Raw genomic sequence first — 24,401 nt, forward strand, 5'->3', positions numbered from 1 at the left:
GTTTTCGCCACGCCTCATCGCCCTCACCCTATTGGTTCAATTACGAGGGGCGTGTCAGATTGTTTGGCTCTATTGGGCTCCCACTACGGGTCCCCGCCCCTTGGGCGCGCTGCCATTGGCCGTCCCTGGGTGTGGGCGGTGCCGCGCGTGCGCAGTGCGGCGCGGCGGGCGGGGTAAGATGGCGGAACTGGGGAAGAAGTACTGCGTGTACTGTCTGGCTGAGGTGAGCTCGCTCCGTTTCCGTTGCACCGAGTGCGCCGACATCGAGCTCTGCCCAGACTGCTTTTCGGCAGGCGCCGAGATCGGGCCGCACCGCCGATGGCACGGCTACCAGCTGGTGGACGGCGGCCGCTTCACCCTCTGGGGGGCCGAGGCCGAGGGCGGCTGGAGCAGCCGGGAGGAGCAGCTGCTGCTGGACGCGATCGAGCAGTTCGGCTTCGGCAACTGGGTAAGCGAGCGGCCGCCGGGCAGCGCAGGGGGACGCGGAGCTCAGAGCCCCTTTCCCCGCCCGGCCTGGCAGCCTCAGGGCCGAGTATTGCGTTGGCCTGTCAAGCCGTGGGCTTGTCAGGGAGCCGGTCTCTGAGTCGGTGCGTCAGGGGGAGGTTAACGCTGCGTCGGGACCTGGGACCGCTCCTCAGTGGGGCTCCTCCGGCTGTGATGTGCCGTTTCTATCGTCCCCCGCTCCGCGAAGCGGGCCCACAGCTCCCCAGGGGGCTGATCCAGCCGTACCCCCCGCCCCCTGCCCATTCCCCCCTGCCCATCCGCCTCCTATACAGCGTGTCAGCTGTACGGCGTCTAGGTGCTGACAGCCAGCCCCGCTCCCCAGCTGCTCCTTTCCGCTCAGGCGCGCTCCATGGTCTGGGTAAAATTCACAAGTCTTTAAAATAGAAACTCTGTCCTTTTGTTGCTCGTTATACCTGCGATCACTGAAACCTGACCACTTTCCACACCATCAGACTTGCTAGTGCTGTTTATGCTGCTGCTGGACAAACTTCACTTCTCTGTGGTGTATGTAGTCAGTCACTTTCTGGGTCCCAGGCATAGGTGTTGAATTGAGTCTCTGGCTAGTGATGGCCCATACAACAACTTTCTGGTCATGACCAGACCAACCGTCTTGGTCCAACTTAAGGTTTCCACTTAAGGGAGTGTCGGGGGGAATGTTCAATTTCTGGTTATTACATCTGTGAAGAAAACCTGAACAAAATGATGCTGAGCTGTCTTACTGAGTCTGCAGGAGCCAAAATAGTAACATGGAGATGGCAACTTCTTCCTTCTTCTCAAGAAGATAACATTGAAATGTTATGACACTTTCGAAGTTAGCATTAACTGTTGATCATGTTGACACAAACATCTGTTTATTTTAGGATAGTATGCAGGGTATGACTAACATCATTTTTGAAATATTCTTGTGCCCTGTGGCATTGTATATAGTACTTGAGATACAAACACTGCAGGTGAGTGTCTAAAGTCAAAGGCTCTATTAAATAGCTGAATTAAGAATACTTTCTTAATAAAAAGCTTTTGTGAAACCTTGGGGCTTTATTTTTGTTTTTAATCTAAAACTGACCCATCAACAACATGGTTTTCAGAAAGGGTCAATCAAGTTTTATGTCTGACACCCTGCTTTCCCCCCCCACCCCCCGTACCTGTTTCATAGTCCATAGGTGTGTGTATAGAAATAGTAACCAAAGAACCCCACAGATTGCACAATAACTTAGTATGTGCAGGGGGGATTCTAGTAAAGGAAGTGCTTCCCCAAAGACTTACAACAGAATCTGTCATCTAAAAAAGAACAGTAAAGATTTCCCTTTTTACACAATTTCCCATCCCAGTTTCATTGCAGATTTGACTCTGTTTACTCCTTTGTTCCCTATTCTCATCACACCTGTCTTCATTGTATTTATGTTTTTCACTCCATTATGTCACAACTCTCAGGTCTCACACACTCATCCTTTTTAATCTACACTAACAAAATTTTCTTTGTTTTGGTACAATATAGGAAGCTGACTCAATCACCATTTATGTTGATAATTGCTTGAAACAGGGCTTTTCTTCAGAAAGACAGCAAGATACCTCAACTCATCCAAGCTCGTACTGTTTAGTGCCCTACTCCACATCCCATTTTTTTCATAAATATGAGGGCAAGTCTTTTTTTTCTTTTTGAAATTCTTACTGCTTAATAAAACCTAATCTCATTAAATACACTTCTTATTATGATGGCTGTGGCCTTTTGTTACCTAACAAACTATTCTTACAGAGATATGCAAGCACTAATCTTTCTCACCTGTGTACTGTGTATTTAAAAAAAAAAAGGGGGGGGGGAATGGGAAATATGATCCAAATATTGAACTTCCATTTCCAAATGAGCAAAATTAGATATGAAGGCATCAGTTTTGACTACATGGCTAAGGCTGCATTAAGAATTACATTTAAAGAACTAAATATCTCCATTTCATAGTTTAATTATTGAATTCAATAATCATTAAAATATTGGCACAATAAATATTCATAGAACTGAATTTTGCTTCTAAATTTTCTTAGAAAAATTGCTACCAACTTCTGCAGGACAAAATACTTTTTAAAATTTTGTTTAGAGTTTTCCCTCTTCTTCCTCCATGTTTCTCTAGTTAAACAACCACATACACACATGACTAGGGTACTAGACTTAGGCCTCTCATTTGTTTAAATATATACAGTTTCAGTGTTGCAATCCTTTTCCCCTTCTGTAAAATGTTGGAGTGAAGAGGGTATGAAACTCTGTTGGGAGGGAGGACCTGAGTCATGGAAACAACTTTTATGAGTTGAATGATTGCCACTTATTTTTCCTACACTATGTGCCAAGCAAGCTGTTGAATAAATAGGATTGTTTGATCCTCTTATATTCTGCAAAGAAATGTGTTAACTTTTGTTCCCCAGAGAATTTTGACATATGATTCAACCAGTGGAATTACTCTACTTTTTGCTAGATTTCAGGGACGCTACAATACTGTCAAGGTGCACTTGATATTGAGACATGAAAGGCCTATATTTGGCAGTGGCCCTGAGGATGTCACTTCCAGATGGTGCTCATGTAGCTCCTGGTGGTGTCTTGGGATTCACTGAGAAACTGATGTAGCTTGCTATGTTAATACTCATTAGTAGCATCTGTCTTAAAGCTTAGTCACTGAGGTGCTGTTCGCATCTGTATACCTTCTAGAAATCTAGCTAGATCGAGGAAACATCTTGGTGGAATAAAGAGATATTATAAGTGGGGTGGACTTTATACTGGACCAGAAGAAGACTGTGTGAATGCACAGTAGAATGGTTAACCTAAATATTGCTAGAAAAACAAAGATATTTCAGGTTGATGTGTGGGGAAAACATGAGAGGTTATCCCTAATAATTGGGTGTATTTTTAAAACTGAGCTAATAAGTCAAGCCATCACTAATTTCCTTAATTTTCTCCTTCTAGGAGGATATGGCTGCTCATGTTGGAGCATCCCGAACTCCCCAGGAAGTGATGGAACACTATGTAAGCATGTATATCCATGGCAACCTTGGAAAAGCCTGCATCCCTGACACTATACCTAACAGAGTGACAGATCACACTTGTCCCAGTGGTGGCCCACTTTCTCCTAGCCTGACCACACCCCTCCCTCCTTTGGACATATCAGTGGCGGAACAGCAGCAGTTGGGATATATGCCACTTCGAGATGACTATGAGATTGAGTACGACCAGGATGCTGAGACTCTGATCAGTGGTCTTTCAGTGAACTATGATGATGATGATGTGGAAATAGAATTAAAAAGAGCTCACGTTGATATGTATGTAAGAAAACTTAAGGAGAGGCAACGGAGGAAAAACATTGCACGAGATTATAATCTGGTACCTGCCTTTCTTGGGAAGGATAAAAAGGACAAGGAAAAAACTCCAAAACGGAAGATCACAAAAGAAGAAAAGGAGTTGAGGTTAAAACTGAGGCCTCTCTATCAATTCATGTCTTGTAAGGAGTTTGAAGACTTCTTTGAAAACATGCACAAGGAGAGGGTACTTCGAGCAAAGATTCGAGAACTGCAGCGGTACCGTCGAAATGGAATCACCAAAATGGAAGAGTCAGCAGAATATGAGGCAGCTAGACATAAACGGGAGAAGAGGAAGGAGAATAAAAATATAGCCAATTCCAAGAGAGGAAAGGAAGATGGTAAGGATGGGGAATTTGCTGCAATTGAAAATCTGCCTGGCTTTGAACTCTTATCAGACAGAGAAAAGGTGCTCTGTAGCTCTCTAAATCTGAGTCCGGCACGTTATGTGACTGTGAAAACGATAATTATTAAAGACCATCTCCAAAAAAGACAGGGTATTCCCTCAAAAAGTCGCCTTCCCAGTTATTTGGACAAGGTACTAAAGAAAAGGATTTTAAACTTCCTAACAGAAAGTGGTTGGATATCTAGGGATGCTTCATGAAACTCGTCTGATTTGAGAGCTGAGTCAATGTGAATAAATGGCTCATTGTGGGCCAAATGACTCTGTTACTTTCTCTGCCTCCCCAAAGCTAGGATTTTTTCCTGTAAAACATGAGTATTTACAATCCTCTGTCCAAAAGGATGCTCTTACATTGGATCATGGAAAATACCAAACTGTAACTTTTTGTGTGATCTTAAAGCTAAGTACTTTAAGATAAAGGATTTGCCGCTAAATATTCATTGCAGAATGAGGTGGATCAGATTTCATCTCTTTTGGAACATTATTGGAACGGATATGTTCTTACTTTGATATATTCAAATCCAGTAGCCCAAGGCTAGTTGTTATACTCTCTGCTGTTGGACAAAAGGGTCATTAGTGCAACACTTGCTTGTTTTGGGGTGGGAGATGGAAGCATTCATTTGGTGGAGCCTGTCGTGTATCACTCTCTCTTCATGGTGCTGCTGGCCAAATGAAACTTACAAAAATTCTGAGCTTTGAAGTACAGAACACTTGAAGTGAGCATTTTTGTGAATAGTGCTTAGCTTCCAGCACTCTTTACTCAGTAACAAGGACCTGTATTGTGGTAGAGTGATGTGAGCACATATAGAAAATGCAAGAGGAGGTGAGTCAACAGGATGGGACAGGGACATGGAATATGGTGGATAAGTTGCTTCCAGTCACTTCCCTCATGGAGCAGATTCTTAAAAACTTATTTTCACACTGAATTGCCACTTAGGCAGATTACTCCAGGGTCTGTGCTGGCATAGATCCTGTAGGAAACTCCTGTTGCAGACAGATAATTCAGTAGCCACAGAGTTCCCTGCCCCTACTCTGGGAATGGGGGGCTTAACTGGTCCAGCGAAATGTAATGTTCTTCTGAATCTGGTCAGTTGTTAATGTACATTTTCATCTAATACTGATGTACAAACCACTGACATAAAAACATGGGAGCTACTTCAGACTTGCAGCTAAAGTCCCCTGCTCATTAAAAAATATGAAACTAAATCAAGCCATTACATGTTGTCCATTGCACATATTTTGCTTAAAATACGTTGAGACAAATTTATTGCAAATGGCAGCAAAAATCTTAATTTGCTACTTGGTCTACTTCAGTACAAATAATGTGATATTTCACTGAAAATGTGACATACCAACCTCGTAGGTAGCTTTGGGGGGAAAGGTGTGGGTGGTGGGGTTTTTTTTGTTTTGTTTTTTTAATTATTGTTAAAGGGCTACAGTCCAAGTTTGGTGCTTGCAACAAGCACAAGTTTCTCTCCCTAACTCGAGCATACAAAAAGAAGTATCTGATCCATAAAACATTAATCCTATGTATCAGATTTTTAACTGAAGCAGGGAAAGAATCTGAAGAACTAAAGCAGAATTTTTATTGTTACAAGTACCTTACCTGAATGTATCAAATAAAAAAAAAATTGGTTATAGTTGATATTTTTGTAAAATGCAGGGAACTATGTGCTATATAGGGTTTTCTGGGTTTTTTGTTTTTTAATTCCTTGTTCCCTGTGTTCTTGCTGGCTTTCCTTCCTTAGAGCATCCCTGTTTGGAAAGGTCTCTAACAGTAAGCTAACTTGATATGTTTGGAATGCAGGCACTCTGAAAAATTGGGACTTGAAGATTTATTAAGATAACTAGAAAAAAAAATTGAGCATTCAGAATGTCGTAACACTTGTTTTGATATTTTATGCAGTGGACAGAGAAGTAATCACCAAACCGTGTAATATTCTTTCAAGCTGCAGAGTGAATTCTACACATGGAATTCTGAGTGTTCTTAATTGTCAATGTATCCAGCATTACCAAAACAGTGTTAACAGTGAGTCCTAATAAGAGAAGAATATTAGTACAAAAGCCAGCATTTCCAAGGGAATCTATGGTGCCTTTTTCTTTTGAGCTTGGAATTTTAAGTCTCTTCAGAAAGGCAAGGACTACGTCCCCAGCTGTGTAAGGCTTTGTTTGTCATAACTGTAAATGGCTTGTTGTAAAATACTTAAGACAAAACTGTCAGTCCCACATTTTTGTTTGCAGTATGTGACTGCAATGTGCTCAACAGCTATGAGAACCACCTCCACTTGTCGTGTGTATCCTTTTGTGCATGCACAAGTTCAGATACTACAAAATGTGATAAGTTTCCATGCCCTACTTACATGGAAAGGGGAAAGATGTTCTCAAGCTGTCTCCGTTTTCAAGCCTGGTACTGGATTAGGTGGTTGGTTCTTTTCAATTTGTAAACCCTGTTATCTGGGTGCCATACCATCACCATACATTGAGTATTCTGGAACCTCAGCTGCATAAATAACTTTCATTTAGTAGTTTTTTAAATGTACATCACTTTTATACTTCTAAGGTGCTCTGGCACAACTCTTAGTGGGTTTAATTGAAGCAATATTCTGAAGCCCATGTGATGGATAACTAAAAGAATCAGACTTCTAGGCACTCGTATGATTCAACTAAACATTGTATAAATCAGTTCTTCTGCATTTACACTTTGTAGTTTCTGAATTCCTCAGCCCTTCCAAAAATGTTACTTTGGTGCTAGACATAACTTATTGAAGATCTGAATGAATGTAAAATAAAGTATTTTTAATGTATGAAAACCATGGATATCAATACTTATTTCAATCCTGGAAGCAGATTCAATGATGCAAGAGTGTTTATTAGCTTTGACTGCTAATCTGTTGGAAAGGGCTTCCCTAGAAGCAAGGTCTCATTGTCAACTATCCTTTTATTTAAAGATGACTTGGGCTAGAGCAGGGGTGGCCAACCTGTGGCTCCGGAGCCACTTGCGGCTCTTCAGAAGTTATGTGGCTTCTTGACTCCGGGGATGGAGCTACAGGTGCCAACTTTCCAATGTGCTGGGAGGTGCTCACTGCTCAACCCTGGCTCTGCCACAGGCCCTGCCCCACTCCACTCCCTGCCCCCTCCCTTGCAGTGCCCTCGCTCCTCTCCCCCACTCCGAGCCTCCTGCATGCCATGAAACAGCTGATCAGGTGGTGCGGGGAGGGAGAGGCACTGATCGGTGGAGCTGCCAGTGGGTGGGAGGCCCTGGGAGCGGGGTGGGGAAGATGATGGGGGGGCTGCTGATGTATTACTCTGGCTCTTTGGCAATGTACATTGGTAAATTCTGGCTCCTTCTCAGGCTGGCCACCCCCGTGCTAGAGGATACTGCTCTTCAGCGTTTTCCTATGGAATTGATCTCTTAGCCTAAGCCTTCCTTCTGTTATGAGTGAACTCTTTACATGTGCCATGCAATTATCCTAATCCAGTAACTGACTGAAACTGTACTGCTTTTCTGTGGCAGAGAGTAATATTTCATAATAGCTCTCCAAACCATACGTGTGTGTGTGTGTGTGTGTGTGTGTGTGTATATATATATCCTTTCTTGTGCTGAATTAATCCCAACTTGCATGTTGCTAATTCATGAGGAACTGTTTTTAAACATACATGCTATTTTTGACTTTCAGTGGATGCCTCCAATAGCTTATCTGTCCTAAGAGTTGAAATGAGCTTAAACTGTGACAGTTGAGCTTGTTTAGAGTACTGACCCTGTACTACAGGCACAGTGATACTCTCCACTTTAAGTATGCTACTGTATCCTAGCCCTAACACTATACATCTATTGTGATCAACCAATTTCCAATGAGGCCTTACCCAACCAGCTTCTTTTGTAACTATGAAACATTCACCCTCCCTTTACAAATGTGTACTAATCAATTTTGATTTTAGCACTTCTTGCTGCTGGAGGGCTTGTACCGATATGCTGGAATTAGGGGAAACCCTCCCCAGTATTCTGTAGCTGTTCAAGGTGCTAGAATGGTTCTAGTGGACTTGCATGAATCAGGGTGCAGGAACGGCCTTGGGCTTCAGTTAAACCGAAGCACTTTACCATTTTTCTTCTGTAGGGATGATGTAGCAGTAGTGTGTGCCACTCAATCTCTTTTTAATACAGTTCTTGCAAGATGCTTTTGCATGTACCCCAATTACTCTTAAACTATGGTAACATAATACTGCAAAGAAGGAAGATAGCAGCTTCCTGTTAAGTGTATTCAGGTCAGTGGGCTTTGGTTTTATTTAAAAAAACCCAGTGCATTCATTTGAAGTGTGCTCTGGTGTAGGTGTGCTATACCCACGCCATGTGCTGCAGTCATGTAAAATCTAACTAATGGGGGCATTGTGCATATACACATTTTAACAGATTTCTTCCCATTGTATATCTATAACTGGGTTGTTTTTACATAAATAGTGTCTTTTTCATTACTGTTAGTGATGGAGCCTCTATTTTAAGGAAAGGCAGTTAGACTCCTGCAAGTAGAAGTGCTTGCACAGGTGGGAGGGGGAGAGAGGAAAAAAGCAGGAGAATCAAAGGGAGCAGTTTGTAACTGCATCATTCCAAATAGCTAAAGCAGGCAAATAACTCCTCTTGCCCAGGAGAAGGCCAGTGTGAAATTGCAGTAATCGTACAGGAGTACACTCTAGTCAAGTACCTTTTTCTGTTTTATGCCATGGACTGAGCACTCAGTGCTGGTGCCTCAAAAAGAGCCAGTGGCAGGTTTGTGTTACTGGTCCAATGTTGAGTTCGGGCTGCTTCTCCTGTCTCCTTCCTCAACCCCATATGCTATACTTCCTGCTACTCATCTTACTCTTCCCCCTGCCCCTTTCTTTCATGCTAGATTGCAGAGAGGAAGGGAAAGAGGTTGTAGGTGAGCCTATTTCCCCCAGCTGCTCCTGCATGCACTGGTTCTTGGTATATAGCTGGTCATGCAGTCTCTGTTGCATGGACTCTCAAACAGGGGAAAGGAGACAATAGGCACAGACACACTAAAATAAAAGGGCCCAATACTGCCTCAATTAAAACAAATCCAGTTTCCTGCTTATGGATTTGTGCTTAGGTCTGTATCTAGCTGTTTTGAGCCCTTTAGGTGGGCTATATGCACAATGTATGAATCAGTTCACCTTGTCCTTTTTGTTGCTATTATTGCAGGAGCCCAGCATCTACTGTAGCAAGCTCCAGCCTGTTCCCAAGTGGGAAAAGCTATAACTGAAACAATTAGTGTCACACTAATTGCTCTCTCCTTTTGAAAGGAGGGAATTTTCAGCTCTTTTAACAGCAAACTTGTTTAACCAAAAACTGCAGCTTAAGCTGCTATATTTGTAACTAGAGTAACAGTGCCCAAGCCACTGCTCTGTAATCAGGTGGAAAGCAGTAAAAAGCTGCCCATGGATATATGTAAGTAGATCTCAAGAATGTGTGTGTCACTTTTACTGTGCCCGCTTGATAGCTCATGGGAGAGATAGTTTTGATGTTATAAATATAGTGCTCTGCAGTCTAGGTCAGTTAATCCAAAACAATCCATACTGCAGCAATCCCCCTTCTTAGTGCTAGTGTCATGTTATGTCCAAGCAGTTGCTTAACAGAAGCATGAGACTGTAACCAGCATCAAACACCTCCCCGGCCTCATAGAGACACAACTGAGGCATTCAAACCCCAAAGGAGAGACAGTCATGACTGTGTGTGTGTGCTGAAGCAGTCGAATTGTGATGACCTACAGTTAGCACAATGAGAGATCTCTCACAGACATGGGCAGAGCTTGTTTGGGTATGCAACATAAAGCCCTACCACTTTTTCTTCCCTTCCCCCTGCAACACCTGCTGTGAAAGTCACAAAACCAAATACCAGTATGGTGACATCTATCCATTGATACAAAGTATATCAGAGCACAAAGTACTTTGCTAATTGTTTTCTTATTCAGGTGTTATAAAACTTATGGCACCAGCATGATTTAAATTAATGCAGCCAGATTGGGGTTTTTTGCCATTACTGCATTCTCCACCATGTTATTAATTAAGTTGTAGAATAACTTCAAGGATGAAGACACCATGGGCTAATGTACAAATACCTGATGATTTATTCATTGAGAAGTTAGTTGGTATGAAATCAGCAGCTGTTGGCCAAGACAACGGTGATAAAATCTCTCTCTATCGAGAGAGAGAGAGATGAAAGACTCCCTCCCTCTAAAAAATATATATATATATATATATATCAAAGAAGTGTTTGTTTTGCTTTCTAATTTGCCAGGTTAGAAACTAAATAAATATCCAGACTTTTTTGCCTGAACGGAGACCAATTTAAAGGGAACAAACTAGGCCCTCTGCTATTACAAATCAGCTGGCATGGTGCTATCAAATAATTCACTGGGGTGCATCAGGAGGTTTAAAAACCAGTCATTCTCTCCCTCCTCCCACTGCTACACAGAGAGGGTTCAGAGAATACATGTATACAGGCACCCCAGTAACTATAGATAAGAATTTCTCACAGCTGACTCCCAGGTTTAAGGTAACACACACCTATACCACAAATCATCATCCAAAAATGTGGGGGTGGAATTTTTAAGAGTGCTCAGCTTTAGCCTAATTGCTCCCACTGAAGTCACAGAGTTTTACCCATGACCCCAGTGGCAACAGTTAGGCCCATGTTGAGTGCATTTGAAAATCACACCCTCCATGTCCAATGGGTGGGATGTAAACATGTGAAGAGGTAGAGGGAGGATGTTTTACAACATGGGTACTTTTTGGCTAAGGGGGAAGGGATAGGCCTGGTTATAGCCAATCATAGCTGAGGTTAACATAGGAACAGGATTAAAGTAAATACCCAGCATAACCATTACTCTGTTCATAAAGTGATGCTGCTTCCCAGCTAGTGTAGTCAAGGCTAAAATATAAACCAATAAACAGGAAAATAACTCTTATTAAGGAATGTAAATGAAGTAGAGTTCACTTGTGTTGTTTGATCCAGTTACTTTTAACCATGATCACCAGATCTTTATATCTCCACATGAATTATAAAAGGTAACAGATGCCAAAACCACTTTTATATACTTAACTTTTCTGGTGGTTGCTATTTTGACCTTCAATATAGTTGCAAATAAAATTTGCATAGCAAACTGATTATATTCAAAAATCCAGAGATTGGACAGTTTTTTCTTCTATAACTACTTCAATGCCATACAAATATTAAATGGTTTCCTTAAGAAGAGATTATGAAGCATATGAATAAAAGCAATGAAGCCAATCCCCTCCCCCCTGTATTTTATTTACAACCTCTTAAACCCAGATCAGGAATCACATAGGTGTTGAAACTTTTGCTGTTCAAAGAAAGGCCCTATTCCAGGAAATAGACATGTCATAGAAACAGCAATCCAGCAAGTGAGCAAGCAGCTGATGAGCCTATCTGCTTTGTGAAAGCTGGTGTGGGCATTTGCAGACAGCTAATTACATGTACCTCTTCACAGTGATACTAGGAAATGCAACACAAAAGAACACACAAAGTCAAAGGGTTCTTCATTCTAAATAGTGATCCAACTGTTACCATGCAGTTTCCTGTGGATATATTTTGTATCTTTCAACTTAACATACCTTCAGTAGCCAGGATTATTACAGATAAAATATTATCCAAAATACAGATGGTTTAATGGCTCTTGTCAGCGCTGCTTAAGTGCAAAATACAATACAAAAAATGCACTCTGGAGGTCCATCCGATTATTTATGGTCCATTAAGAAATACAATTTCAGCATTTGCTTCAGTTTCACTGGTTAATTTAAGCCTTCCACAGAGTGTGGGAATGGAAAAAAAAGCACATTGGAAGAGGAAAACTAGTCAGCCATCTAATAGTTGTATGGCATTTTTAATTCTTATAAATTGGGCCACTACGATTCTTTCACAACTCCCACCAAGGCAGGCCTCAAGGTACGCCCATGCAGCTTATAGCCAACCTTGGATACTAATGCAATAGAACCAGGCTCCTTCCCTTCCACGGGAGCATGGAACAAAGCTTCATGTTCATAGGGATCAAACCTGGCTCCAACAGGATTCAGTTTGAGCAGGCCGTGCTTTTTGAACACTTTTTGAATCTGTACTTCTGTCATGACAAGACCATCATACAGGTTCTTCAGATGAGGGTTTTCATCCTTGAGTTCCTCTTTTGGAACACTCTCAGTTGCTTTTTCCAAAATGTCAGCAACTTCTAATAAGTCCTTGCAGAAGCTCTGAATCCCTATAACGAGATGGACAGCCATAAATCACAAGCAACATCAAATTCATTCTTCTTAAGGGGATATAGTTACATTTACATTTAAAAAAACCCTAGTATTGTTAGAGTTATCTGAGATCAGGGGAAAGTTAATATCCCTCACCCACGCCCCCCATTTTAGTCTGTGCATTTATGCAGTTTGTGCAGTGTCAGCATCCCTTGTTTGTGTAGATTCTGTCATACAGCAGTAGGAGAGAGAGTTTTTAAAACCGGAAAATGCAATTATAAAATCAAAAAGTCACAGGTGGACTAATAGGCAGGTGTAGTAAATAAAACTACTTGACTCATTTTTAAAATTATGAGTGGATTTCAAATTGCTACTAAATCAATTTCACTTATGCGCTTTTTTTCCAAACATCTCATCAAGGGAGTTATATTTCTGAGTTCCTGCAGGCCACCAACCTAACAACAATATAAAAATACAGAATACAGAAGTGGATTGTTTAATTCTGGAGTAGGGAAAGTATATGACTCCCTCAGCAAGTAGTCCAATTATTATTAAATTAGCCAAGAGACACAAACACAATCACCACCCTCAAGTTAAGTAATTCACTTTTTTCCTCTCCCATCCTGGGATTTTTCTGGTGTCACTCCTATTTTGTCCGATCTCTCACATTGTGTCCCACATCTGCATCTTCATTTGAGCTGCTAAAGCTGCTCATAATAGCACTGAATGGGAAAAAAAGGGAGAGGAAGCAGGCCCTTATTCAACCAGTAGCCTAACTGAGGTGAACAGGGACAGAGCTGAAGATCTTATTCAGCAGAACTCCTCCCCGTTTCCCCCATGTGCCATTTAAAGAGGTGGGTTCTGAAGCCACACCTTCTGCCCAAAACTCCATTGGCTAGTTTCCACAGGGGATTTTAGCTGAGTCCCATAAAGCTCTCCCAGTTCATCTGACTTTTTAATGCAGTAACTCCAAGAAGAGCTATAGCACAATGGTTGTGTCCCCTGAAGCTGCTTGCTGGCTAGCTACAGTCATGATCAGTCCTTGCCTGCTGTAGGACTGTCTCCAGAAAAGTGGTCAAGGAGAGTGGAGGAGATTTTTCAGGAGCAGTGATGTATTTCCACATAAAGGTGAGCCAATAAGATGCTGCATTATGGACAAAATCAAGCCGAGAATATTAAAGCCTAGATTATAACCAGGGTAACTGATGTAGCCAGGACACCAGGAATAGGTGTGAATAAGTTCTAGCAGAGAACTGTGTGAGACTGGCCTATGTGGCTGCCACTTAATGCATTTAGATATTCCCTCCTCCACCAACAAGACTTTTTTTGGGTACTACTAAGGGTCAAAGTTATGTACATCAGCTAAAATTGAACTTAGGGTGCTGAGCTAACAGTATCCATGCAAGAATTCTATAGGGACACTGGCTGCCCAGGGAAACTTTCCAAGTAAGTTTCAAATCCACTTGATTCCTTCCTCTATGCAGGCCTAGAACCTGTGCAAAACAATACAGACTTTACCAGCAAGGCCATGCAGTCACTTTAATATCTGTATAGTTTGATACGGGTATCTTTAGACACCGATAATGGATATGGGATTGTCAAATGCTAAGCAAATGATTTTAAATCTAACAACTAACCAAAACTTCAAGTATAGCTACCTTAAACACTGAAAGTCCCAAATTAAGTTTACAGATAAGATGGCCACACCACAGAGTATGCAAATAGTTCACAGTCCAGAGCAGAGTGAAAACTTATTAACTTTCAGAGAATCATAGAAATGTAGGGCTGGAAGGGACCTCGAGAAGTCATCAAGTCCAGCCTGCACTGAGGCAGGACCAACTAAACCTAGACCATCCCTTACAGGTGTTTGTACAACTGGTTCTTAAAAATCTTCATTCCACAACCTCCCTTGGAAGCTTATTCAAGAGCTTAACTCTACGCTGAGTTAGAAAATGTTTCCCAATATCTAACCTAAATCTCCCCTTCCTGAAAATTAAGGCCATTCTTGTCCTATCTTCAGTGAATATGGAGAACATTTGATCACCATCCTCTTTATAACAGCCTTTAACGTATTTAGAGACTGATATCAGGTCCTCCCTCAGTGTTCTTTTCTGGAGACTAAACATGCCCAGTGTTTTTTTTTTAAACTTTTCCTCATAGGTCAGGTTTCCTAAATCTTTGATCACTTTTGTTGCTCTCCTTTGGACTCTCCCCAATTTATCCACATCTTTCCTAAAGTGTGATGCCCAGAATTGGACACAGTACTCCAGCTGAGGCTTCACCAGTGCAAAGCAGAGTGGGACAACTACCTCCCCTGTTTTACATACAACACTCCTGTTAGTACACCCCAGAATATTAGCCTTTTTCACAACTGCATCACATTGTTGACTTCTATTCAATTTGTGATCCACTATAATGCCCATCTACCCAGTTGTTTCCCATTTTGTAGTTGTGCATTTGATTTTTCCTTCCTAAGTGCAGTACTTTACACTTATCTTTACTGAATTTCATTTTGTTAAACTCAGACCAATTCTCCAATTTGTCAATGTCAATTTGAATTCTAATCCTGTCCTCTAAAATGCTTGGAACCCCTCCCAACTTGGTGTCATCCTAAGTTTTATAAGAACACACTCCACTCTTTTATCAAGTCATTAGTGAAAACTATTGAGTAATACCAGACCCAGGACTAACTCCTGCAGGATCCCACTAGATGCGCCATCCCAGTTTGATAGCAAATCACGAATAACTACCTTTCAAGTACAGTCTTTCAACCACTTATGCGCCCCCCTTACGGTAATTTCATCTAGACTGCATTTCTCTAGTTTGCTTTGCCCTTCTGCTGCTTACAAGATATCCAAGGTGGTCTCAGATTTGAAATTGACAAGCTTCTTCCAGTAAGAGTTTGCAGTTTACAAGTACTTGCACTTTGTGCTGTTGTGGATATCTGAATAAATCTCAGCATAGAGCTTCTGTTTCCTCAATGAAATAATTAGGCAAGTGGGAATGGACAATTTTACAATCATGTAAACAATCTGAAATTTTTTTCACTCAAGATTTACTTGAATCTTTCGTACTGCTGTAGCATCGAGGGGCCCCAATCATGGATCAGAACCCCACTGTGCTAGGCACCATACTAGTATGAATGCTTGTGAGGAGTGAACTTCAAATTAAAGTATTCAAATGTTCATGGAAACTGTACAAGAGTCCTGAATGTTGTTGAACTGAAGTCTGCTTCTTTTTAATCTTTATTTAATTGGCTATCCTGTTTTTAGGCTTTAACTGTGGAGTTAAACTAATGTTAACATGTTACCGTTCATATTGCTATATTTTGTCAACTGTAGGTTAGGAAAGAAGATGAAACAGTTATGGATTCACACTATATAGGCTCAGATCCACAAAGGAACCTAAATCCCAGATTCAGGCACCACTGCAATTCACAAAACCTCCGCCTGGCTGCCTCCTATCTCTGTAGGTGCCTAAACTCAACACCTACATTTATTCTGTAAGTGTCTTCGAAATGCCTAAGTTTCTATCTCTGAGTATGCACACTGCTGCCTCAGGCAAGAGCCCAGACGCTTACCCTCATGCCTAAGCCCTAACGCGATCTTCATACCAGGGGAAGATAGGTAGGGCAATGGCTATCTCGCCCATGAGGCCCGATCTGGTGGGCGTGTGCTAAACTTGCCTTACTCAACACAACATTGTTGGGGGCAGGCCATGGCAGCAGAGGGACCTTTAGCTCAGTGGTTAGAGCATTTACCTAGAAAGCAGGAGATCTCAATTCAACTGTCCCTTCTGCCTGAGGAAAAGAGATTTGAACAGGGGTTTCCTACCTCACAAGTCAATAATGCCCTGGTCACAGGACTATGGAATACTCTGATGTAGGGGTCTCAATCTCTCATCTTGAAGCCACTCGATTTTGTATATTTGCAGTGGCCAGATAAAGTAAGAATACAACAACAGTCCAGTGGTTAGGCACTCTCCTGAGTGGTGGGAAATGCCTATTCAAATCCTCTCTCCTCTTCAGGCGCGGGGGGGAAAATAACCAAGTCTATCACATCCAAGGTGAGTTCCCTAACCACTGTGCTAAAGGTTATACGGTAGGCATCCTGTAGCTAGTATGTATGGAGTTAGGTGGGTACTGTCACTGTTCTGGCAAGAAACAACAGTTTTTTCCACACCACGACCAACATAGTTCTACCACTACAAGCTTTAAGTGTAGACCAGGCCTAAGTCCCTTTGTGGATCTGGGTCACAGTGCTATCTTTTGCTACTACAATATTTACAATACAATACCATTTCCATTTTGCACATTTGTTTTCAGAGGATAAAAAGAGCTATTAAAATATGCTTTAGTCAGAACTGTCAAACATGACATAAAAAGACACTTAGCACAATTAGCATTCCTTGAAGTTGGTGGCAGTTGCATGTGCTCAGCCCTCTGAAAAATCTAGCTATTTACTTAAGTTAACGTTAAGCATTCATGAGTTTTGGCATTCCGACTTACCAGAAAAATCTATTTAAATTTCAACAGGCTTTTAAAAAAGTAATAAGAAAGCAAGTAGTTGAATACTTCTGGTTTCAGATCCCTTGCACTCAAATTTAAGATTGGATTTGGAGGTGGAGGGGTGGGGTGTTAGACCTGGGAAGAGGAAGAGAATTCAGGCTACAAGTTGCACTGAGACTTCACCAGTCCTATATGTATTAGGTTTGGCTCCCTCACTTTCTACAATGAAAGCTCACAAGCAGTTAAATTCATAATATGGACTATGTTGCCCCTAGGTATTAAACAGCTAAAACTTTCCTAGTAAAAGCAGCAACACTTCAGTGCAGTATGGTAAATACTTTCCTTGTAAAACTGGTATAATAATGCCACATGTAATAAATCCAACAAATGCAGATCCAAACATGAAGATTATACATCATGTCAGTGTACAAGTGCCATTATGACTCATACTTATAAGTTTCTGGAAAATTTTGCAGACACCAAGCAATCCAGAGTTTTTTGAGGAATCCAGGTACATCTAAATCTAATGCTTCTAAAACTCACGCAGTTTTACACCCATCCAGTGAAATCGTAATGACACTGAAGCATCTCAAATCACTTCAAATTTATATCAGGACACTAACATTTCAGGCTCTCAGCAACACGTTATAACAAGGATATGCCAATATATCTGGGAGTTCCAAATGGTGGAGTTGTGGATGAGTGGCAGTGTCCGCTCTGAATTTCCAAGTTTAATTTTTCAAGTTAGTATTACAGCACCTTACAATACAGCTCATGCACACAAGTAATGTCTCCACCCACCATACAACTTTGCCTCTTCTACCAATTTCTGGCTTCTTTGCCTCAAGTTTTCTGTATCTGCCAGGGCTCGCTTGTACTTGTCCTGAGGAAGAAGAAAAAGCATATTGCAGAAAAGATCCCATTACAGCCTGTATATTGCGTGCCAATAATTCAAACCAAGGCTCTTATTCTCTTAATTTCATTACAAAGCAGCAGTTTAACAAGCTAGACTGTGGTTTATTATGTTATTAAAAGTTACATCTAAATTCCAAACAATATTTGTACTTAGCACTTCAAATGAGTGTACAAAGACTAATCCTCATGTCCTTGTGATGTAGGCATGTATTAGCCTCATTTTGCAGGTGGAAAAACAGGGGAGGGTTCAGTACTTCTGTGTTCACTCTCTTGCCCACAAGTGTTTTTTTTTGTTTGTTTTTTAGGGGACTTGGGGCAGGGAGAAGATACACGGAGGTGGCACAGGAAGAAAAGATGTGCTTCCAGGTTGTCAGGCCCAGATCCACCAAGGTATTTTAGGCTCCTAACGTCCATCAAAATCTATGGAAGTTAGGAACCTAAATACCTTTGTGGATCTGGGCGTCAGTGTGGGGGTGGGTTTTTTTTTATTCTTAACTAGAGCTGTGAAGTACTGGAATGTCAAAAAGTTTGCCTCTCCTAAACCCTTATACATTCCAGACCAGACTTAGAACATCACATGGGATACCTCTGCACTGACTCAGTATGCCACAAGCATGGCATGATGTTGTCTTTTTATTTTTGTGTCAATCCATTTGTTATCAGCAGAGCAAAATAGTCTTACTTAGCCACTGGTTGGTGAACTGTCCTCACATCCTCCCAGACCTCCTATTCTCACCTGTTAAACATTCTGAACCCCACACTACAAGGGAATAGGACACTTCTGTACCTCTGCTTCCTGGCACCTCTGCTCTCTACCAGCTGAGGAAGGAACGCTACAATTTAGCCCATGAATGCAAATTTATCACATGCCGGAGTCACCATATACTAGTTCTTTCATCATAGTAGCCAACATCTTCAGATTGCAGGGGCTACATGTTTGCTCAGCTTTACCTTCCAAAACCTGTCTGCTCATGCTTCCTTAACTAAGGGAGAGGCAAGGTGGGTGAGGTAATATCTTTTATTGAACCAACTTCTGTTGGTGAGAAAGAGATAAGCCTTTGAGTGCACTTTCAGGAAGAAAGAATGAGCATGCAGACCCAGAAGGCTGAAAATAAAGGAAAGGGCTTCAGGTCTTTCTTAGGTTATAAATAAAAATTAATTTGGTCTCAGTTCAGTCACAAAGACATTATGCAGTTTGGCACCTCTGGAAGTGCCTGTTAGAGAGAGATGCCAAGAAGCAAAACAGTAGGTTTTGCCAGTGCAGGCTGGGGAAAAAGTGGATTGGCAGAATTTGGAGAACTCTGCAGAGTGTATTCATATGTTATGCCTCGCTCATGCCACTGCTATTGTTACCAATATAACCACTAAACTCAGATTTAGTTCAGTAGCTGGATAAAAAGGCTAACTCCTCCAGGATTACTAAAAGAGAAAGAGAGGCTAAGGAGAAAATATGTGAGTAAAGATAAAGTAGCTTATGTTCCCAGGCCTCAGTGATGAGTATTATCACCCACATTTTTCTAGACTGAAAAATAAGGCCCAGAGAGCCTATTAGCAGTCTGTTCCCAGCAAAATGACTATGTACTACTAATGGACTAAACTTAAAGGGAAAAGTCCAATTAGAATATTACATTCATGAAATAATTGCTACATAGTCTTATCTAGCTTGTGTACAGTGCACTTGGAACTTCACACTTTTCCTAAAACGTGTGCATGCTGGCTGACCAAAAGACCCTTACAGTCATTTCTTTTAGTTGCTCTTCCAATTTGGCTTTTTCTTCAATGAATATCTTCTCAGCAGACCTTGGTTCAGCCTTCGGTTTATTCTGGCTCTGACTCTGGTCATCTTCCAAGTTCTGTCCAGTGCTTTTCTGTTGTGTTGCTATGCAAAGCAACCGTGGAGAAGTCCTAAAGCAAACATAGTCAGAGCAATAGTCAGCTGCTCATCCTAGGAAAGATTAGTGGTTTTTGGACATACTGAACACTTGATTTGCCTTTATCACATACAGAAGAAACCTCCATCCTAAAGTCAGAAAAATGATTTATGAAGAAACTAAGGCTACAGTCCTGCAAGCCATGTGCATATGCTAAACTGTGAGTAGTCCCACAGTGCATAAGATTTGCAAGACCTTAGTCTGTAGTTCCTTGCTAACTGTAACTCCATATGTGATATGGAATGGTGTCCACAAGAATCTCTGCAGTCTTGACAGCCCAAAACTAGAAAAACTCTACAAGTTGGCCTAATCACTGTTCCATCTACCTGCACCCCCGCTCCTATTCAATTATCTTGGGGGGAAATATCTTGGAAGCATGCACAGAAAGCTTGAAATTACACCCTTACCATAACAGAGGTAGTATTTTCCTTCCCCGTTTAAAGAGAGGTGACTGCTCACTAGCTTTTTTGCCCCAAATTCTGCAATTATGAGGCCTGGCATGTTTTTAAATAAAAGCTTATTTGAGAACACATTTAGGAACATTGCTTAGAACTAAATCAGGCCTGAAAGGTGTGCTGAAGCCTCAAGTCCTTAGTCACATCAATTTACTGTTCTCTAGTGTTAAAGCATGATGGAAGTCTTTTATTCATTAGCTGGATTCAGGTGTGCCTGTACAGCTGCAGGTGTCATTCCATAGCAAGACAGCCACCACTAGCAGGCAATACAGGCAAACACATTTTAATTATTTCAAATAAAGATTTATTAAGTTTACTAGGGAAAGTTTCAGATGGTTGAGGGGAAAAATGAGGGCCACTTCCTTTTTCATTGGGTATATAATTTGGAAACAAATCCACAACAATTTAATTTCCTAATGTCCTGATTAATTTACATTTAAGGCTGAAGTCTCATGATGCAATAATCTGCAACACTTCAGTCACTAAGTTTCCTCTAAAACAAAGGAATTGGAATAACTACCTGCTGGTGAAGAAAAATCCAGAAAACTCTCTCATTTGTAAATGGCTAGTCCAAAAATTCAAGTATTGTGAGTAACTCGGAATCAGCAAAAGAATTCTATTACACTACTGATTCTTTGGCATCAGCAGAAATGGAGGTCTTTGCGTAATCATCTGTATCTGACATTTCTTAGTGGTTCATTTAATTTAAAATATCTATTCTTTAGGACAGTAGTTATCAAACTTATTTGACCGTGACCTCCTCCTCTGTGTCTCTAGTAGTTTACACCCTCCCACCCCACCTGTACATATACTGATAAAAAAATCAATATGCAACTCTCACTAAATATTAAAAACAGTCAGGCATTGATTCAAACAGAGCCATTTCAGTATATAGTAATGTAAATTTTAAGTAAGATGCTGCTTACAGACATCACACTGCTGTTACTAGTGTGATGGGTATGCCTGTTTTTTGGAGCAGAGCAATTCTTTGAATTTCACAAATGAGCCAACAATCCATTGTAATAAGAGCAAAACAAAACTGCATTGTGGTCGATGCTGCAAATGGATTAACGACTTGGCATAATGCTATGAATCTTAACAGAAATCCATCAAAATGCACAGCGCCATCTGAGGACCTGATATGTCTGGATGAATCAGCTTTGCTAGCTATTCATTGCTGTGGGTAAAGTGTGCACAGTAATTTTTTTTTTGTCCTAAAAGCTTGTCATGCCCCTCGCATACATTCTGCATGCCACTGGCCCCCACTCCCCAGTTTGAGAATCTCTGCTTTAGAATGATTTTGTGCCCATTTTTCCATGAGTGAGAGGTGCATGTGTTGGGGCGGCAAGTGCAGAAAGAAGATGGCACATGAGGACATCCTCTTTCCCTCACGTATCTTTGCCTCTGTTCCTACAAGTGACTCTAGGCCTTTATTAACAAAGCCCCATATGCTTAAATCACTTCCCTCTTACATCTTGCATCAACAACTTAAAACCTATAAGCCTACACACAGGTAGGCACTGCCATATTTATTTAGATGCCTTAATAAATACAGATGCAGCTGATTAACTTGAGTGAGTTTGAAAGTTGCCGGAGAGTCTCTTCACTCCAACCTGTGATCTCTTTTAAGAAATAAAGCACCTTTATCCTAGACACCCATTGCTGAATGACAGTAATTACTGGCTCCCTCCCCCTTGCCTTGTCTACCTGATCATTAAATCCTTCAACAGAAATGCATCCAAACTGCATGAGCTGTGAAACATGACATTTTGGGGAAAAATAGGACATGAAACATGACATGACATGACAGCATAGCACCAGATTGAGTGTGGTTACTGTTAATTTGCTTTCACAGGGGATTTCTCCCTGCTGTTACACTACTCTCATAAGTTTGGCAACAGCAAGGATTTCTATTGCAGCATTTAAAATGCCACTGAGTTGGAGATTAGGCATTTTATTACACACAATCCTGCAGCCTCTATGGTGGGAGTGAAAAGCGCAGCCACCAGAACTACACAGTTCTGTATGGTGCTTCTCACCAGTGAGCCACTGATTTCCCTCACATGGGCTGCCTCCCTCCCAACAAACAGGTCAAGCTTAAACCTTCTCTCCCACTCTTGGGGGTGGGGGTGTGGGGAAGGATGAGACCATGACAAGGACATTTTTCTCTTGATGGCAAGGAGATGTGCCACACAGAGCTGCACAACTCCATCCCCTAAAGCAAACTGCCAACCTTGTCTCCCCTTGAGTGAATGAGGGACTCCCTAGCTCGGTAGGGCCCTGCCTTTGCCCCTTTTTCTGCTGCTCTCCAGGGTAGGTGTGTGGGACAAGGTGCAAGAATCTTCACTCCCCCACCCAGGCCGGGAGAGAGTCACCAACGTTCATTCCCCAGGTGAGGGGAAGGAGGAGGCCGAGCCCTGGCGAGGGGCAGGTGGTGATCGAGGGCAGAGACCCTGCTGTGGGCGGGGCTTCCCTAGGGCCTCGCCTATAAAACACAGGCCCCAGGACAGGCTAACCCGGAGGAGACCCAGGCATGCGGGCCGGCCAACAGGCGCTGGGCTCCCCGAGCGGGACGGGGGGAGACTCCTACCCGCCACCTCCCCAGGCGAGCTCAGCGGCCGTTCGGGGGAGGGGTAGGGTCTGCACGGCCCGTGCCGCCCCGCCGGCCCCTCTGCGCGCTCCCGGGACCGGAGCGCAGGGCTCATTCCGCCCCGCCTCCGGGCCGCAGCCCCCCAGGGGTGGGGGAGAGACGGGCCCGCGCCGCCCTTACCGCAGCGGGCAGCTCAGCAGCGGGTAGCGCCGCGGTCTCAACAGCAGCCGCACACACCGAGCCGCCGCCATGACTTCTCCGAGCTGAGTGCGTGCTGCTCGCTCTCCGCCGAACGCCCGGGGTCACGGCCAAGCCACGGCCCAATCAGCGGGAGGGGCACCCCTCGGGGGCCGAGAGTGACGGGACCAAGCTCCAATCAGCCGGGCCGGCCTCCCCTTGGGGGTGGGGCCTGCCCCCTTCCTGGCTCATAGCACACTTGGGTGAGAAGAAGTTGAAAGGTCGCAGACGACTCCGTTGCCTTCGCTCAGGGGCGAGGCCACGGGTGAGGGCTGGGCGTGGCCAATTGAGGGGAGAGGGAGACAGTGAGCGCTCTTGGCTGCTCTTGCCCGCCAGCTCTTCCCGCGCTGGGGGGCTCAGGCCCTGCGGGGCTCTCTGGGGAAGGGGACTAGGCCCCCCCTGATGCCCTGGCCTAAGCCAGTGCCTTGTCCCCCCTCCCCCATCCAGGGCTGCCTGTGGTCGGGGTGCCCATTTCAGATGGGGGAGGGGGCACCTTTCACTCTGATTCCTGGGGCCACTTAGGCACTTAAACCCCGTGTTTTGGCAGGTAACTTAGCAATTAGCTGACAGGAGCCCTGTATCTAATGGCTTTATAAAGAAAACTAAATAAATATTAGACCCACTCAGTTCTAGTAGCATGTTCTGACATCTTGTGGCAAGTCACTTAAGGGACACTGGTTCGATTTAAAATTTTCATGTGAATTCTTACTTCGTTACTAACTCTGTGGAGAGAGAGAGAGAGACCCTGTCAGGACTCCTGGGTTCTATCTCCGCTCTGGGAGGGGAGCTGAGTCTAGCGGGAGGCAGATACATCTGGATTTTATGTAAGAGCATCAGAATGGCTATGGCCATACTGGATATGACCAAAGGTCCATCTAGCCCAGTATCCTGTCTTTCATCAGTGGCCAATGCCAGGTGCCCCAGAGGGAATGAACTGAACAGGCGATCATGAAGTTGCCCTGTTGCCCACTCCCAGCTTCTGGCAAACAGTGGCAAGAGACATGCAGAACATGGTGTTAGCCATTGCTGGACCTATCCTCCATGAACTTATCTAATTCTTATTGGAACCCTGTTATAGTTTTGGCCTTCACAACATCCACAGGTTGACTGTGAAGAAATACTTCTTGTTTTTGTTTGTTTTAAATCCGCTGCCTGTTGATTTCATTGGGTGACCCCTAGTTCTTGTATTATGTGAACAAGTAAACAACATTTTTTCCACACCATTCATGATTTTATAGACCTTTATCATATCCCCCTTAGTCATCTCTTTTCCAAG

The 24,401-nt window shown here is 42.8% G+C and overlaps 2 protein-coding genes across 2 annotated transcripts; one reads left to right on the forward strand and one right to left on the reverse strand.

Moving 5' to 3' along the window:
• The first annotated feature begins 178 nt into the window (after positions 1-178).
• TADA2B (transcriptional adaptor 2B) lies at positions 179-7,028 on the forward strand. The gene is made up of 2 exons (XM_024204546.1): positions 179-448; positions 3,452-7,028. Exons 1-2 carry the CDS (start codon positions 179-181, stop codon positions 4,442-4,444), a joined length of 1,263 nt encoding a protein of 420 aa, XP_024060314.1. The 3' UTR covers positions 4,445-7,028.
• A 3,311-nt stretch (positions 7,029-10,339) lies between these two features.
• On the reverse strand, positions 10,340-23,184 carry GRPEL1 (GrpE like 1, mitochondrial). Its single transcript, XM_024204541.3, has 4 exons — positions 23,069-23,184; positions 19,649-19,817; positions 17,799-17,880; positions 10,340-12,507 (listed from the first exon to the last, which is right to left on the reverse strand). The coding sequence occupies exons 1-4, from the start codon at positions 23,137-23,139 to the stop codon at positions 12,161-12,163; spliced, it is 669 nt and encodes a 222-aa protein (XP_024060309.1). The 5' UTR covers positions 23,140-23,184; the 3' UTR covers positions 10,340-12,160.
• Positions 23,185-24,401: the final 1,217 nt, after the last annotated feature.

Source organism: Terrapene carolina, unplaced genomic scaffold, assembly GCF_002925995.2.
Source record: "Terrapene carolina triunguis isolate 2854851 unplaced genomic scaffold, T_m_triunguis-2.0 Scaffold66, whole genome shotgun sequence".
Taxonomy (NCBI): Eukaryota; Metazoa; Chordata; order Testudines; family Emydidae; genus Terrapene; species Terrapene triunguis.